At 38.8% G+C, this 16,334-nt stretch overlaps 1 protein-coding gene across 2 annotated transcripts in view; it reads right to left on the reverse strand.

Annotated features, from left to right (window-relative positions):
• Positions 1-288: 288 nt before the first annotated feature.
• The window catches only part of LOC132188463 (regulator of telomere elongation helicase 1 homolog), a 26,574-nt gene continuing 10,528 nt past the window's right edge, over positions 289-16,334 (reverse strand). For both annotated transcript variants that reach the window (XM_059602917.1, XM_059602918.1), the window contains 11 exons: positions 14,149-14,235; positions 11,882-11,941; positions 11,659-11,774; positions 10,346-10,403; positions 10,169-10,274; positions 2,936-2,988; positions 2,218-2,841; positions 1,561-1,706; positions 1,052-1,148; positions 888-968; positions 289-806 (listed from right to left, as the gene is read on the reverse strand). In XM_059602917.1, the coding sequence (XP_059458900.1) occupies positions 1,073-1,148; positions 1,561-1,706; positions 2,218-2,841; positions 2,936-2,988; positions 10,169-10,274; positions 10,346-10,403; positions 11,659-11,774; positions 11,882-11,941; positions 14,149-14,235 (1,326 nt within the window). In that variant the 3' untranslated portion in view covers positions 289-806; positions 888-968; positions 1,052-1,072. The remainder of the gene's footprint in view (positions 807-887; positions 969-1,051; positions 1,149-1,560; positions 1,707-2,217; positions 2,842-2,935; positions 2,989-10,168; positions 10,275-10,345; positions 10,404-11,658; positions 11,775-11,881; positions 11,942-14,148; positions 14,236-16,334) is intronic.

Here is a 16,334-nt window from a genome sequence, read left to right on the forward strand (position 1 = left end):
AAGATGGCCATGCTCGCACCTCCGGCCAGCAAAACTCCAAACCCTCAGCTGAACCCCACAAGAACAACGTCAAGTAGCCTAGATCTCCCAACTCTCATCCTTTTCCTCCAATAGAATTTTGTGCTGATGCAGCACATCCAAACTGAGCCAACTCGAAAGCACAAATCGGAGGCTAATGGAGAAAACCATGTTGAAAAGAGAGAAAGAGAGAGAGAGAGAGAGAGAGAGAGAGAGAGAAAGATTATCCCCCAATGTCGGCAGTGCAAAAAGTGAGGAGTAGCTAATCCATTAAAGAAACCAGATGGATTAATTAATTGATAATAAAAAAGTTGCAATTTCTTTACATGAAAATATAATCAAGGCTTGGAATTGGACCAGATATTATTTTCCCTTTGTAAAGAGATGGTTACAAACACCTCTTAACTTAAGCACGTGACAGAGGGCATTTCCAGTCTCTAAACATCAGCAGAACAACAGCAAGTGATTCCTTTCTTCTGATGCATGGCAACCCAAACGCCCTTCCACCATGAAATACTTTGAAAACCTGGAAGCAATAATTGAGGCTGTCTTTACATGAATCTTCCCACCATGGAAAGCTTGTTAGGTGTAATTCTTAGCATGGGCCAGTTGCATTCTAGCTGCAAATTTTTTGTCCAAAACCATATATGGGAAGCATCGGAATGGCCTCACCCATGAGAAAGCAAGAAAAAAGTTGCTTATATGCAGCATTAAGAGTATTCCACAATACCATCATGTTGAAGTAAGTATCCTCTTCTTCCCCCCAACTCCAGGTAAGACTGACAACACTACAAAGCAAAATTCACAATGAAATTATTAACTGCACTTTTTGCTTAAGATTCAGAGTTCCACAACTACAAAGTACTCACATTCAACTTCATCAAACGGATCTCTGTGCTTTCCCATCCAAAATTACAATCGAGTTATAAAGCTTCTCTGATTATCTTAAGCTGCACCGAATATATCATATTAGTACTCTAAGATTGAAGAATGTCAAGTTTAAAACCTGGCCGAAACAAAATATAAAACTCACTGGAGTTCCATATTTTGAATGTCAAAGTGTGCCATCATTTGTTTCAAGATACTGCTCATACAGAGAATGATATTTTGCTGGGATATAATCCTTGAACCTGTTCACAATGACAGAGGGTGAGATACTTATATCAAATATACTAAAATTATTTAGTATAAAGATAAAATGCCTAAATAAGATAAAATTAGGACATTTCAAACAGCTAATACTGCAACAAGGCGACAAACAAAAGGTGCAGCATACATCTGCAACATTTTGAAATCATAGTACACAGGTGAAAGAGCAAATAATGTATCTGTTCTTAGGTATCAATAACATGGCTCAGCAGAGTTTTATTACCATCCGTATCCGAGGTACCCAATATAAGCCATTGATAATAGCAACCATAAGCATCAGTAGAAAAATATACTATCTTATCAAGGGCCCTCCACCTTCAAGTCAAAAGTTTCATTGCAGAGACACGTATGCATTTGTCCCCTAAAGTATTACTGTTAAATAGTAATAAATACCTTTTAAGAAGAGGAAGCCTCTCCGGTCCAGAGAATAGACCCACAATGGATTGTAACACTTGACTTATCTTCATTGTTTTAGACTTCAGAGCCTTCATAAACTCGACAAAATTTTTATATTCTTCAGCAGTAAGCTTCTCTTTAACCTGTAGGCAAAATATTAAAAAATATATATCCTCATCCAATTTCTTCATTACATTTATAAAAATTAAAAATTAAAAAAAAAAATCAATAAAAATTTGCTCCTGTTCTTTTGTTTCAAGAAAAAGCACAATGAAACACGAGTGACCAATGCAAAAGTCCAGGAAAACCACCTCCTCTTGGAAAAAAAAATGCCATTCTAGGAGGTCCAATTTATAAATCAGGGAGGGAATATTCCAGAAGTGTTATACAAACAAACTGGCATTTGATAATGGCTTATAAAACATATCGTAAAAAGGCATGTAACAATGATAGAAACATAAGTCACCCATAAGCATGCCAGTGTTCTTTTTTATTATTATTATTATTATTATTATTTTTTGTGGTTAAAAAGTGGAACAGCTTATATTTGTGCTTGATGGCAGCCTCATTTCCAATTTCCTTGCTACAAATTCCTCATATAAAGTTAAAGCAAACATTAGTAGAACTAAATCATTTGCATTTACTACACTTCACCTGAATCAGAAAATTAGAACCTCTGGTTTCCTCATTACCACTAAGCACAGGAATGGAATCAAAACCTTTGTTCTTCTGCCTGAGAAAATCAACTTCCCTCTTTTGAGAAGTCCCGTCTTCTTTGTGCAACAATGGTGAACCAACTTGAGCGTTTTGTGCAATTATAGTACCAGAAGTTTGTGAACTCTCAGGTTTTGCAGGATTGATACAGAAAGAAGGGCCATTTATTTCAAACGTCTTTCTATCAGATGAGTGTTCATGAGAAACTTCAATTTTTTGCATTGCAACATTTTCTGTGCTTAATAATTTACGCTTCCTGGCAGAACAAGGAGCTATCAATTCTTCGTCTTTGCTGAGTTGTTCATCCAGTAAAGAATAACCAGTCAAATCAATTATTTCGGGATCTTGATATTGCATATTTTTCCTTCCAGGCATCAGCAATTTTTTCACATTGCCGATAGGATCATTCAAATGCTTCAAAACGAAAGACTGGTTCTTAAAGGGTGTAAGAGATGAGCGATTAGCGGGGAGGACTTCCCCCACTTGGCCTGAAGCATTGCCTCTTTTAATGTCGAGTATGGAAGACAATGCCTTTACAGAGGAATCTTGACGCATTGGTGTCATCTGAAAATCCAAATCACCAACAAACAGTTATTATCATCACCAAAAATAAATAGTAAGTTTGTAAAATCTTCACAGATAAAAGTCAATGATTTACCTGGGGAAGAAATTTCTCCAGAGGCTGCTCCAGTTGTGTCTCTTCTATTTCTCCTGTGTAAGGACATTTAGCATTAGCTGCTTGAATAAATAGACTGTACTATTACAAAACATAGAAAACAGCTGCTTTAATAATATGTATGGGAGATAGAAAAGGGCACACAACAGTAGGTTTAATTCAAAATTAAACAAAACAGCAATTGTATTGTAACAGACATCTTCCAATCTTAAGGTCCCAGATTCAAGTTATGTCATGATCTAAGTTAACATTATGAGGCTTTATGTCATAGGCACCTGGTTTCTCCATTCCAGTAAGTGCAACATGATCATTTGTGAAGCGACACTTGTTAGCTCTAAAATGGAGTCATCTCCGTCTAAGTTCACTCAGCTTCCAATTAATTTGAGAAGCATTTAAGCAGACAATATAACAAGAAGTCTTCCTCAGAATCAATTAAGAGATGGAACTTGAATGTTCAAATTGTTCATAGAAGTTTCAGTTATGTAGCATTTGACTCAACCATGAAGACTGCTAATTTTTGGCCTTCAATCCCAATACATGTTGCTTTCTAGCATTATGTCAAAATTAACCTTGAGAGACAATATATACTGAAAAACCATCCCCATGATTTTGATAATTATTCACATCTTATAGCAACTTAACTGTTCTCAAAGAGACATAGATCTATTAAACGAAACAGTGCATCATCATCTATATTACAGCCTTTCCATTACCCAAGTGTTTTGAGAAAAACAATTTTAATATGTCATCAGCATGGCAAACATCTAGTCAAACCAATGTAAGAAGACAAGCTTGGAATTGTTAATTAAAGTACGCTACAAGTATGTCAGTATGCAACAGAAGCATTTTTCAATTTCCATTTCATAACTGTAACATGCAAGATGAGTTCAGCCTGAATGAAAAGAAATATGAAATGTCACCTGGTGATTTGGTAGCTGGAGATCCTCCAACTACAAACTTTTTTTTTCTTAACTTATAGAAATATATAGTTTTTTTTTTTTTTAATAAGTAACCAGAGAAATTTTATAAAAAATAAAAATAAAAATAAAAAACACGAAGGCGCCCCTAAGCAGGAAGTATACAAAAAGGACACAAAAAACAGGAAAAACAAAGAAAAACAACACAAAACACCAGCATAGACCCAACAACAGAAACCCCAAACACCCCAACAGAAACCAGCCCACAAGCCTAGACAACATTACATCACAGCAAGAACCCTCTTGCTTTTGTCCCAACTAGAACCATGACTCCTAGTGTCAAAAGTTGATAGAGCACTCTTAAGTTCTTCAGCTCGCTTCTCCCTTTAAGCTTAGGTGTGGAAACTGGGACCTCAAGACGCTGACCCTCATCCACTTGAGCCAAGAAATCCAAAAGGTCCTTCTCGTTCCCCTCATAGGAGATCCCCACAGCTTGAAGACAGCCTAGCATCAAACACTGCCCCGGGAGAACCAACAGCCCCTTCAAAATCACCTCCCCTCAAAGATTCTCCGACTTTAAAGGAAGAAGACAAACTCCAAGGTAAGTCCGGCATAAGCCTAGGCGGGGGACCAAAACCCATCAACTTCTCACCCACATACTGGGCCGTGGAGACCTCAAACCTCGGCGTGGGGTCTAAACCCGGCAACTTCACACCCATAGATTGGACTGAAGAGAAAGGAGATCCACCCACTCCCGATGTAATCACAAGCCAAGCACCACTAGCTAGAGGCGCCGGAAGAAGGAACCCACATTGAAGAAGGCTTACCGAAGGCTTTCTGACTGCATCCCGAGCAGGCGGAGATGCCACGACCTCAACCAACGGCAAAGAATGAAGACCCAACAAAGAAGGAGAGACAGCGGTATCAAATTCTCGTTCAACTTCCAAGAATACCTCAACACCGACTTGGAAACCGACGGATACAGAGGCGCCCTAGACTCCAACATCACGGGAAGCGAGAGGCAAAGTCTTTCACCCAACGCTGCCACCCCTAAGGAGTCATCGGAAAACACTGACGGGCCTTCCTTCCATGCCTAGGGAGCTTCCGTTTGACCAGGGACCAACTCCGGTGAAGCACTCTGCGAAGAGCTCTTAGGCTGCATTGAGGGCAAATTGCCAGAATTGGGAAGAAATTCTTAGTCTGCATCTTGAACGAGAGCCGAACCATGCGATCCAAGATCCGAAACCACATCCACTTCGGAATTGGGCTTAATACCCGAGCCTAAACCCGGCTTAGGTTAGGGTTTAAAAAGAAGCTTATTCTTGGGCTCGGACCAAAAACAGCACCGATTGGGCCTACCAAAACAGATCTTATGGGAAAGCCCAAAATGCAAGAAGCTCAAATCCAAGAGCCCAACTAGAAATAGCTAGACGGCCCACTCCACTTCATTCTTCACTCTTCTCACCCAAAGAGGAGATAACTTCTCCTTTCCCACAAGACCTCCAGCACCTTCTGCTTCAACGTCAAAACAGAGCAACATCAATCCTAGATCAGAGAGCTCAGACCCAATTCCCGAAACACCAACTGCACACTCCACCGTCCCTCAAGAATCAAAAAAATTGCCCCACAAATTTCCATCCAAATGCTACTCTATACCCAGCGGACCAAAGAACCCAACTTTAGAACCTACTGCATCTGGTGAGCTACCCTCCGCACATAGCGCCGCTGCGTACGACGAGAAATTTGAACCCACCTTCTTCCCTATCACAAAAACAACGGGGGGCAGGGACAAGGAGGGAGCAACTGTGGCTTCTAGAAAGAACACCACCTTACTCAGCTCCCATGCAAACTTACCCCAACCTCTCCCTTTGCGTCCCTCCAACAATAAAATGAGCCCTTGTCGGCCCCCCTCAGCATACACCGCCAGCTCCAGGAGGCAACCGGCCCTATTCCCACCACGGCAAGCGATCAAGACTTGTTGGCCCTCTTAGAAGGATTTGACAAACTCCTTCAACCCAATGTTGCGTAGCACAGACTCAACTGTTGCAACCAACCAAATAGCACATTGAAGACCCAAAATCACCACACCAGCGAAGCCCTTCCTCCTCTCTTCCAACCGCACCAACTCCTCATCCTCCTTCATCGAAAACAGGAAAGACTTCGCCTCAACAAAGAAGCGCCGATCCATACACCCTTGCACCTCCATGTGTCACTCACATCTTTGCCGGAGGAGCACTTAGCCAAAAACCACCCCAAAAGCCACCAGAAAGGAGTGGCTAGCCCAAAACCACCAGAAAAGGGGAGCAGCTATCCCAAGAACCACCAAAAGACACCCAGAAGCTTCTTAGACTAGCCAAGGAAGACCCAAAACCACCCCAGAGCGCTGGGATCCAAAGCCCAGAGACCGATGAGGCTTTAGGCTAACAGGTATGACAAAATATATAGTTATGAAAACTAGCTTCATAACAAGCCTAAAGCATGACTTGATTTTATGGATCTTACAACCAAAGTCAAGAACAAAAAGGGAACCAATAGAGAGTGAGTGATGAGGGGGAGGGGGAGAGAGCCCACTATGGGTGGATGAAGCTCCAGAAGATTGTATATCATCAACTGGGGCTCCTTTGATGCCCACATCCAGTACTAATTTTGTAGCAAAAGTTGGATTCTAGCCTACGAGTATGAAACAAGGGTGAGCCTACAAAGATGAACCTCGTGACAAAATGAATGCATATAAACCGAAATATGGCCAAAGGGTACCAGGAATGGTCATCATATATGATGGCAATGTGGGAAAAGAAAATATGAGGTTGGCCCAACTATTGGAGAGCTTGTACTTGTCTGTCAAATGCAAGCAGTCCACCTTATTACATTTAGAATCTTTCTTTTCTTTTTTTTCCTTTGCTAAGCTTCTTTTCAATTCACCTACCGATCAAATAGCTGTACTTTATAACTACAGAATAGCCAAAAGACAAAAAATTTCCACACACAGCCATTGGACCCGTTATTGATATTTATGTTTTAAGTGGAGTTTAACTTCTTCTTTTTTAAATGAATGATAATAATATTATTGAAAAAAAAATGGCAAAGCCCTCATACACGAAAAGTATACAAGAGAGCTAAATACCCTAAAGACTACGACAAACTAAAAGACAAATCAGATCTACTAGATTCACCGAGTCAAAAATAGGAATATGTACAATAACCCAACCCAAAAGAGATCTCAAAAAAGATGATTTTTGAGAAAGCACATTGGACTCGCTCTACTCAAAGGCACCGATTCCTTTCTCTCCAAATGCTTTACCTTAAAAGAGCATAAATCACTTTCCAAATTGCCTCTTTGGGGTGTCCTCGCCCTTGAAATTTCTAGCAATGACGTAGCTCTAGGATGTTACTAGGCATTACCCAAGAAAACCCGAATATGTTAAGAACCAAGTGCCAGAGATCAGTAGTATACTCGCAACGGATGAGAAGGTGATTAATAGTTTCCTCATTCTTTTGCATAGGCAACACCAGTTAGCTAGAGAGAAACCCCGCCTTCTAAGGTTATCCAGAGTGAAGATTCTACCCTTTGCTGCTGTCCACAAAAAGAAAGCAATGCGAGAAGGGGCCTTAACCTTCCAAATACTTTCCCAAGGGAAATGCAGCTCAGGCCATATGCCCATTACCAAAAACGGGTTCAAACCCGTAGGAACTTGGGTCTTCAGAAAGCAAACAAGAGAAGCCCATAAATAGATTGTGCCTGGGAAGAAGACCGAAGGATATGACCTATAAGATCTGGACCACAGCAGTTAGGGGGCCTGAAATTACTATCCCTTGCTGGCATGGACTAAAAATATCCATTGGGCCTATAGCACAGCCAAGCCCAATCTGCACAAGGGCTTTCGACGAGTTCAATCTTGGCATCTAGATTTGGACCTCATAGGATTTCCCCCATTCCAAGGTGGTGTTTGGCAAACAACACCAAACACCACCACACTATTCATCTCATTTTTCAAAAAAATCAACATCAAAACATTCTCACTTTTTATATCACATCATTTACTTTTTACAACTATTTAAATTAAAAAAAAATCACTACAAAACAAAACTTTTTCACTTTTCAATACTATTTTTTCACTTTTCTATACTAATTATTACACTCATTTTTTTCCTCATCAAACATGAACAATGCCTTGTAGAGTTCATGTTGTTTACCAAACAAGGTCCAAGTGTCTATATCCCCTCTCATCCATGCAAATACGCGGGATTTTACAAATACCAACTTTTAGTTTGTTCAACGAATGCTAACACAGCTAACTTTGTTGGAATTTTGTATCTTCGACGAAGGGAAAAAGAGTGCACCCACCTCATGTTGTACCTTTACATTCGTTAGGAAGGACAACTACGTCTCCTCTATACGATTTTGCTACCGTAATGGGAGATGGAGATGAGCTCAACAAAGCATAGGGACCTTGAGTGTACTGTGTGATTCTGAGTTGGCCATAACTCTTACTTGAGAGACTACATGAACGAACGATCGGCCCACGAAAGCACCAAGTTGTGCCAAGATGTGGAGCAGCAGCCAGAGGAACATTTTTTGATAAGTAATGATGCATTAAAGAGCGCAACCCAAGTACACAGGAAGTATACAAGAGAGCGACTAAGTAGAAGAGAAAGAAGAAGAGAACATAAAAAGAAAATCAGGGAAATTGATCTCTATGGGAGCAAGCCATCCTGCAGTCCACATATAGAGCGTATACAAAAAGAAATGTACAATGTCCTCAAGGTTTTTCGACAAATCCTCAAAACATCTAGCATTCCTTTCCTTCCATAAGCACCACATGAGACACAAGGAAACCATCTTCCACACCACCGCGCTTCGGGATTTACCACCTGACCACCAACTAGCTAACATCTCCTTGACGCTTCTAGGCATAATCCAGCACATGTTGAACCGAGAGAAGATAGCATCCCACAAAAAGCGCGCAACCCCACAGTGAAGAAAGAGATGATCCACAGACTCCCCTTCCGATTCACACATACAACATCGATTAATCACCACGATGCCCCTCTTCCTAACATTGTCTAAAGTAAGGGATTTCCCAAGGACAGCCGACCAAGCAAAAAATGTCACTCTCGAAGGAACCTTAGTGCGCCAAATACTTTTCCAAGGGAAATGGTTGGGCTCTTTAAGAACAATCTTCCTGTAAAAGGAGCGAACCTCAAACTTCCCTTTTCTAGAGGGAATCCACCACATATGATCCTCCCCTTCCCCCCGCAACGAGAGTGAATACAAGAGCGAGAGAAGGGAGGCTAAAGCCGCCTCCTCCCAATCATGGTTCACGGTGATGAATGGTGACAGCGGAAAACGCAGCATCTCTACAAAGCCACACCATCCCCACTTCTACTTACCTTTGGGTGGGAGAATGACACCCTGCCGCCACTAAACTCCTCAATGGACATATAGATACCATAAGAATTGCAGCTTCTCTAGTAGGAATGCACTTTGTGAGTCTCTAATTTTTCGAATAAACCCCACATTGTTGTCCAGCTGAGCCACCTAATCCACCATCAATAGAAACCAAAAAAAAAACACCTCTTAACCAACCGAAGTTAGCCCTTCCCCCCTCAATAATACATATACAAAGTGATTTGCCCCCTAAGTCGATAATAAACTCAAAAGATTTTGATTCAACAAAGAAGAATCTTCCCATGATGCCTTCAATACACTAGCAATCTCTGGGTGGCAAGCAAGCAAGCATCAACCACCCCGCAACAACTTCAACTACAAACTCCCAAAACACCATGGCCAAACCAATCCTAGAACCAAAGGAAACCCAGAGTCCAAAGGTAATAAAACCACCAAAAAAGACAAAAGGAAGAGGACAGGATGGAAATGGTGGGAGGAATGTGAAGATGGTGGTGGAGACAAGAGAGACAAAGGTTGAGTCTCTTTGCTATTTTCCAATTAGACATGTGTAACTTATCATTTACATTCTATTCAGGGTTTTGTATTACTTCTCTTCTTTACTGTACTGCTAGCAAAGTGGAGTTTAACAGCATATATATACAGGTGTGTGTGTGTGTGTGTGTGTGTAGGTTCAGGTCTGCAATGCATGTAGTTTAGAAAGTGCCCCATTCTAGAACATTTGTGGAACGATGTGACCCATATTGCCTCCATAAGAGTTTCAGATCTCAAAGAAAAGTAAACATTAGGACCAGAATACGTAATTTCCAGACAATTCTAGTGGAATTAAACAGAGAGATATAAAAATGATAAGAAAAATGAAATTGGTAATGTTCTTATGCTGGAAGATACCCCTGTTTTCAGTTTGTACAGGCCTCAGATCTGTAGAAACCCTAGCTCCTCCATCCCGAAAAAACCGGGTCAATGTAAAAACTACATCCCCGAATTTGGAGTAACACTGCAAGAGCAGAAATGAGTTGGTACTAAAGCTTCAAAGAACAGAAATGTTATTTTAAAAGGAAAAATTACCTTGACGTGAGGCTGTATCCATAGCGATATTTGGGACTGACGATATGGCTGTGCAAACCTGTTGATAACTCATCAGAAAATAAAACATAATTAACAAAAAATACACTAATACTTGTCAAGGGTAAATATGAACATGCTTATATCAATGAGAGAGAAAAAAAATAATAAAGAAATGTAGTAAAAGAGGTTTAGTTTCTGGTTGCAAGGCAAAGTCCAAGATGAATTTTGATAACCATGTGACACGTCAATAACCGTAAACAATGGTGAACAATGAACATATTAACAAGCAAACCATTTAAGAATTACAATTTTTAAAACCAAGTGGAAATATATCAACAAAAAAAACAAAAGAAAACACTATTGAGAAAATTAGAATATATCAAACCCAAAATATCTGATATGGCTCTTTTATTAGGGAAAAATGCTTCAGAGGTCCCTAAGGTATGACTTTCTATCAAATCACTCACTAAGGTTTTAATTTTGTTGATTTATTCACCAAGGTTTTAATTGTTATCAAACAAATCCTTTCATCTATCTTCCATTAAATTTCTAACAATGCTTTAGAGGTCCCATTTATTATTTTAATTTTTTTATTAAATGGGACAAGTGTGGCCTACTGATTGGGTATGATGTGGCAGCACCATTAGAAATTTAACGGAAGGTAGACAAAATGATTTATTTGATAACAATTGAAACATAAGGGAGTAAATCAACAAATTTAAACATGAGGGAGTGATTTGATAAAGTCATAGAGACCCCTGAAACATTTTTTCCTTTTTATTATACTCCAACTGAGATTTTAAACTTCAAATTAGTTGAGAATCATACAGGAAAATCAGCTCAAAAAAATTTATAAAATTTGGTGATTTTAGAATCTGCCATACAAGGGTTTTGGGGGAAAAACAGTAGTTAAATGTCAAAACCCAAGAATTGGAACGATAGTTTAAAAGTTCTATCTTTCTTTGTTTTTTCTTTTCAATTTCTTTCTGCCAGAGGAAGGGGCAATGAAGAAGTTATTACATTCTAAAACAATTAAAAAATGGCTGATGACCAGGAAAAGTTCATATTACATTGACCACATCATTAATTCTAAAACATCTGCCAAGCTCGTGATTTGATGATATTATGTACACCGAAGATAATATAAACAAAGAGAAATAAGACAATGTTAATGCTTCAATAAGAACTGGAACAAATCGAGACAAACAAGAAAGAAAATTATCATCTCAACATATTTTTTCTTTCCAACTCAACATGCTTGGACATTTTGGTGAAATTCAGACTAAAGTGGCAGAACAAACAGAGAGAAAAACCTTTCATCACAGAAAATAATCGCTCCATAATCATGGCGATGACGGATTACACGTCCAACAGCTTGATTCACAGCTCGTAATGCCTGTTGATTATACCAATCTTCTCCTGTTAGAACCTGAAAATTATAGTCCAATAAAATTGGTAAGAAAGTTGTCAAAATCAATTTGGAAATGCATATATTACTTTAAAGTGACATCCCATGTCAAGCAATAATGAAATTACCTTACACACTTTGCTTTGGGATCGCCCCTCTTGATCCAAGTACTCACGTTTTAGACGAACCTGGTTTATTTCTCATATCAGGTGAGCAAATTAATATATGAAAATATGCATAAGATTTAATGCCAGAACTATTTAAGGAAACACATCCAAAAACAAGACCCAATCGAGACATATGTTTGTGCAATATGCTGAACATATTCCTGGTTCCAGCACAAGGGCACACTAAGCATCTTCTGTGGGAAACACTAGTACATTAGAGCAAACATGGGAACCAACTTTCATGGCCAGCAACTAAGGATATTTCCTTAAAGAAATTAAGTACACGAGAAAGCAAAAACCTACAGATGTCTCCAAACAATAAACATAAAGAAATTTTATAATTTTAATTCCTGATGTTTCACACGATTTCAATTTGATGCATGGGTTCTAATTTCATCAATTAACCACATGAGGTTTGCCCAATTTCAAATTAATCCTTCTATCACTTTCCGTCTAAATTTTTCCATGGAAATTTGGCATGTATGCAAATAATCATGTTAAAGCCACCTCACTCCAAGGTGACCAACCAACCATGTCAAATTTGGAAAACTTTATTTTTTTTTTATTACAAATTTAAAAGAAGAAGAAGAAAACACAAAAAGGGGAAAAAATGAAAAAGATGAAGAAAAAGATAGTTGGGGTGGAGGTTGTAGAGGGGTTGCTGTGACCTGGAGAGGGTGGAGGGGAGGTACCCACCCTTTCCGTCCTTTTGCAAATGGGGTCGATATCATGGAGGCAACCTCTGTTGTGATATACCAAAAAGTTACTCCACATTGGGTGGGTGAATTGCCCACATTGGGTGGGTGGATTCTAAAGGTATTCGTGAGTACCAACTCCTACATTGGTTCCTTATTAAGAGATACTAGACTTTATAAGTGATTTTATAAAGCTCCAATTGTAACTTAACTAATCATTTTGGAGTGATAGCCCAAATATGGCTAGCGTTATTCTTGAGTCGTTAGATTTGCGGACCAACCCATAGCAAAATGGGTGGAGGAAAGGTACCCATATCCTTCTACCCCTTCTAACAGGGTTGGACATTGCAAAGGTTGCCTCCATGATGCGAAGGTAGTGAAGGTTGGGAGGCCATCTCCACGACCTCAACCCCATCTTTTCTTATTTTTTGTTTTATTGAGTGGTGGAGGTGGGTGTCTCTTCGCCACCCATTCTGCAAGCGGCTGGGTCGCAAAGCCCATCTACATTACATCCACCCACTCCATGAGGGTGGATTGCAGATACACTTTCCATGACCTCCACCCCCAATGATCTCTTCTTCTTCTTTTCCTTTTGGTCCATTTTTGTCATTTTTTTCTTTTTAATGGACATAATAAAAAAAATTAAGTTTCTAATAAATCTGATGTAGGTAGGTTAGCCAAGTCGCAGTGAGATGGCACCTCTAACATGGTTTTGTGTTCACGCCATTATAATTCTATTAAAAATTTAGACGTAAAAGTGACAGAATGATCAATTGGAAAATCAGGCAAACTCCATTATTTAATGAGATTAGAAATTTATGCATACAATTGAAATCACATGAAGATCCAGGGATTATATTTAAAATTTCCCTAAAAATAATAAATTGAAATGTTGTGAAATTGATTAGATAAAGATGGAACCTATCATAAAATTAATATGCAAATCTATGAATCTACTTGGATAAATATGTAGATATATGTTGTTGGATATCCATCGAGTATGGATTTCCATGTAAAAAAGAAAACGAAAGAAAGAAATTCTCTTGCTTGTCAAATTAATCATAGCTACATAAAAATGAACGATAAATATTTTTTAAAATAATTAAAAGATAAAGGCTCAGGTAACTCAAATCAAAAATATATCGGTGCAGGCAACCACTTGAGCAGAAGATATCTATCTAAAGTTTTAAACATCAATTGTTCTACTAATGTTACCATCACAAATGAATGGTAGGTTCAGGTACAGTTAAACACCTTATATATCTCTATAACCATTAAAAACTAGCTTTATGTCCACAAATTGTGATCGAAATGCTAGAAGCAGCCCTCTCTAATAATTCAACTAGTCACATATGATCAACATTATATCAAGTCAAATCTGCAAAATTAAGATTTATAGTGCCTTGCACAATTGATAGGGTTCCCACTGCAAGTTCTTTAAGGCTTGAAATAGCTAAGAACTTGCAGGATATACAAAATTACAAGGACAAACAAAGTCTCAAGAAAACAAAAAAGTCAAAAAGAAAATCAAACCTTAGGATCAGTCGTTGTTGCAAATGGCATACCAGTTACGATTACGGCCCTTCCAGCATGGTCAGCAAAATCTAATCCTTCACTCACCTGAAAAAAGAATAACAATCAACCATGATAGGCTAGAACCTAAAGAAGACAGAGAGTAGAAATATAAACTTCACAATTTAAGAGCGTTATTAGGCATCCAAACAGAAAATCTGCATCAAGAGAAGAACTATAAGCCAACAAAAAATTGATATAATTTATTTTACAACATTGGAAATGCTAAATTATTTGGGAAAACTGCTGCAATTAAGCATTAAAACTACTTGCTAGATTTTCAACCCCCAGGATTTATAATTACTAGCAGTGCAGTTCACAATATCAGGACACTCAGCAAGCATGTAAGCAAAACCTTATGACCAAAGAAATCCACTTAATAACACATTTCAAGATGAAGTTTTTCAAATATAAGAGCCTTTTCACAAAATGTTCAAGGTGGCAGATGGTCGAAATACAGGACTCATTAGATCAACTCGCTGATGACTGTTAGAGTGGAACACAATGCAACAGCACTTCCTTGTGTGTACAACATGACAAATCTCTTAAACCAGCATTTCCAACTAATACAATAGTTGATCTGATGACTGTTACAGTGGAACACGATGCAACAGCACTTCCTTGTGTATACAACATGACAAATCTCTTAAACCAGCATTTCCAACTAATACAAAATTTGTATTTTACAATGTTGATTTATCCTAAGTAATTGAAATATCATTAAAAGCGAAAAAAAAAAATTACTCAGGTACACAGGGAGTATATAGAAGAAACACCTAGCTAGAATGAGAAAACGAAAAAGGAAATCATGAAAACTAAATGCCAAAGGAGGTACAAGCGCAGCTGTCCAAAGATAAAAAATTAAAAAATTAAAAAATTAAAAAAATAAATAAATAAAAAGATTAAAGCTCTGCCAATGTGTTCTCGTGGTCCTCAAAACTTCAGTTCATTTCTTTTCCTCCAAAGACACCACAAAAGTCTAGAAAGTACCATCTTCCATACAATAGCACTCCTAGTGCTACCACTAGTCCACCAACATGCAAGTAAGTCAACTACTCTACTAGTCATCACCCAAGACACCCCAAACCGACAGAAAAAGGCATTCCATAAGGTACTAGCAACCTCACAATTGAGGAGAAGATGGTCCATGGACTCCCCACTCCTCTTGCACAAACAGCATCTATGAATGCAATGATATCCCTCTTCTTAAGGTTGTCCATGATAAGGATCTTCCCTAAGGCCGCCGACCAAGCCAAAAAGGTCACTCTCAAAATAACTTTAGTCTGCCAAATACTCTTCCAAGAAAAAGGATTGCCATCATTACAAGAAAGGACACTAAAGGAGGAGCTAACAACGAGCAACCTTTTTTTGGAGGGGGAACCACCAAAGCTTGTCTTCACTATCCCGTCTCACTCTAACTGAATACAACAATTTAAAGAACAAGGCAAAGACATCCACCTCCCAATTATGAGCCACTCTAATAAATCTTACGTTGTAATGATTGGAGCAACTAGAAAACCCCAAGTGAGCCGCTACTGAAGCTTCCTATGCACAAGCAATACCATAAATTTGAAAAGGCTTTGATGGGGACATAAGACATAAGGTGGGGCCTTTTGGAGTGGTAGTGTGGAACCATATTAGGGAGGGGTGGAGAGTTTTCTCGAGTTTTGTAAGATACAGGGTGGGAGATGAGTCCAAAATTAGGTTTTGGCATGCTTTGTGGTGTGGGGATCAACCCCTAAAGGAAACTTTTCCGGAATTGTTTCGTATTGCGCAATGGGTGGCGGATCATACGTAGTTCATTAACAAAAATATTCAATGGAATATATCATTTTCCAAACCAAATGCATGATTGGGAGGTGGATTTGGTAACTTATTTCGTTGATATTTTGTACTCTTATCAGATTGAATTAAGTTGGTGAGGATAAAATATGTTGGATCCCTTCCAACAGACAGAAGTATGAAGTAAGGTTCCTTTATCATCTGTTGTCCTTTCCTGCTAATTTCCTATTTCCTTGGAAGAGCATTTGGAGAGTTAAGGTTCGTTCGAGAGTGGCGTTCTTTGTATGGATGGTGGCACTAGGGAAGGTCTTGACTTTAGATTCTCTGAGGAAGAGAAACGCCATCGTGGTGGATTGGTGTTATAT

Source organism: Corylus avellana, chromosome ca7 (assembly GCF_901000735.1).
Source record: "Corylus avellana chromosome ca7, CavTom2PMs-1.0".
NCBI classification, from domain to species: Eukaryota; Viridiplantae; Streptophyta; class Magnoliopsida; order Fagales; family Betulaceae; genus Corylus; species Corylus avellana.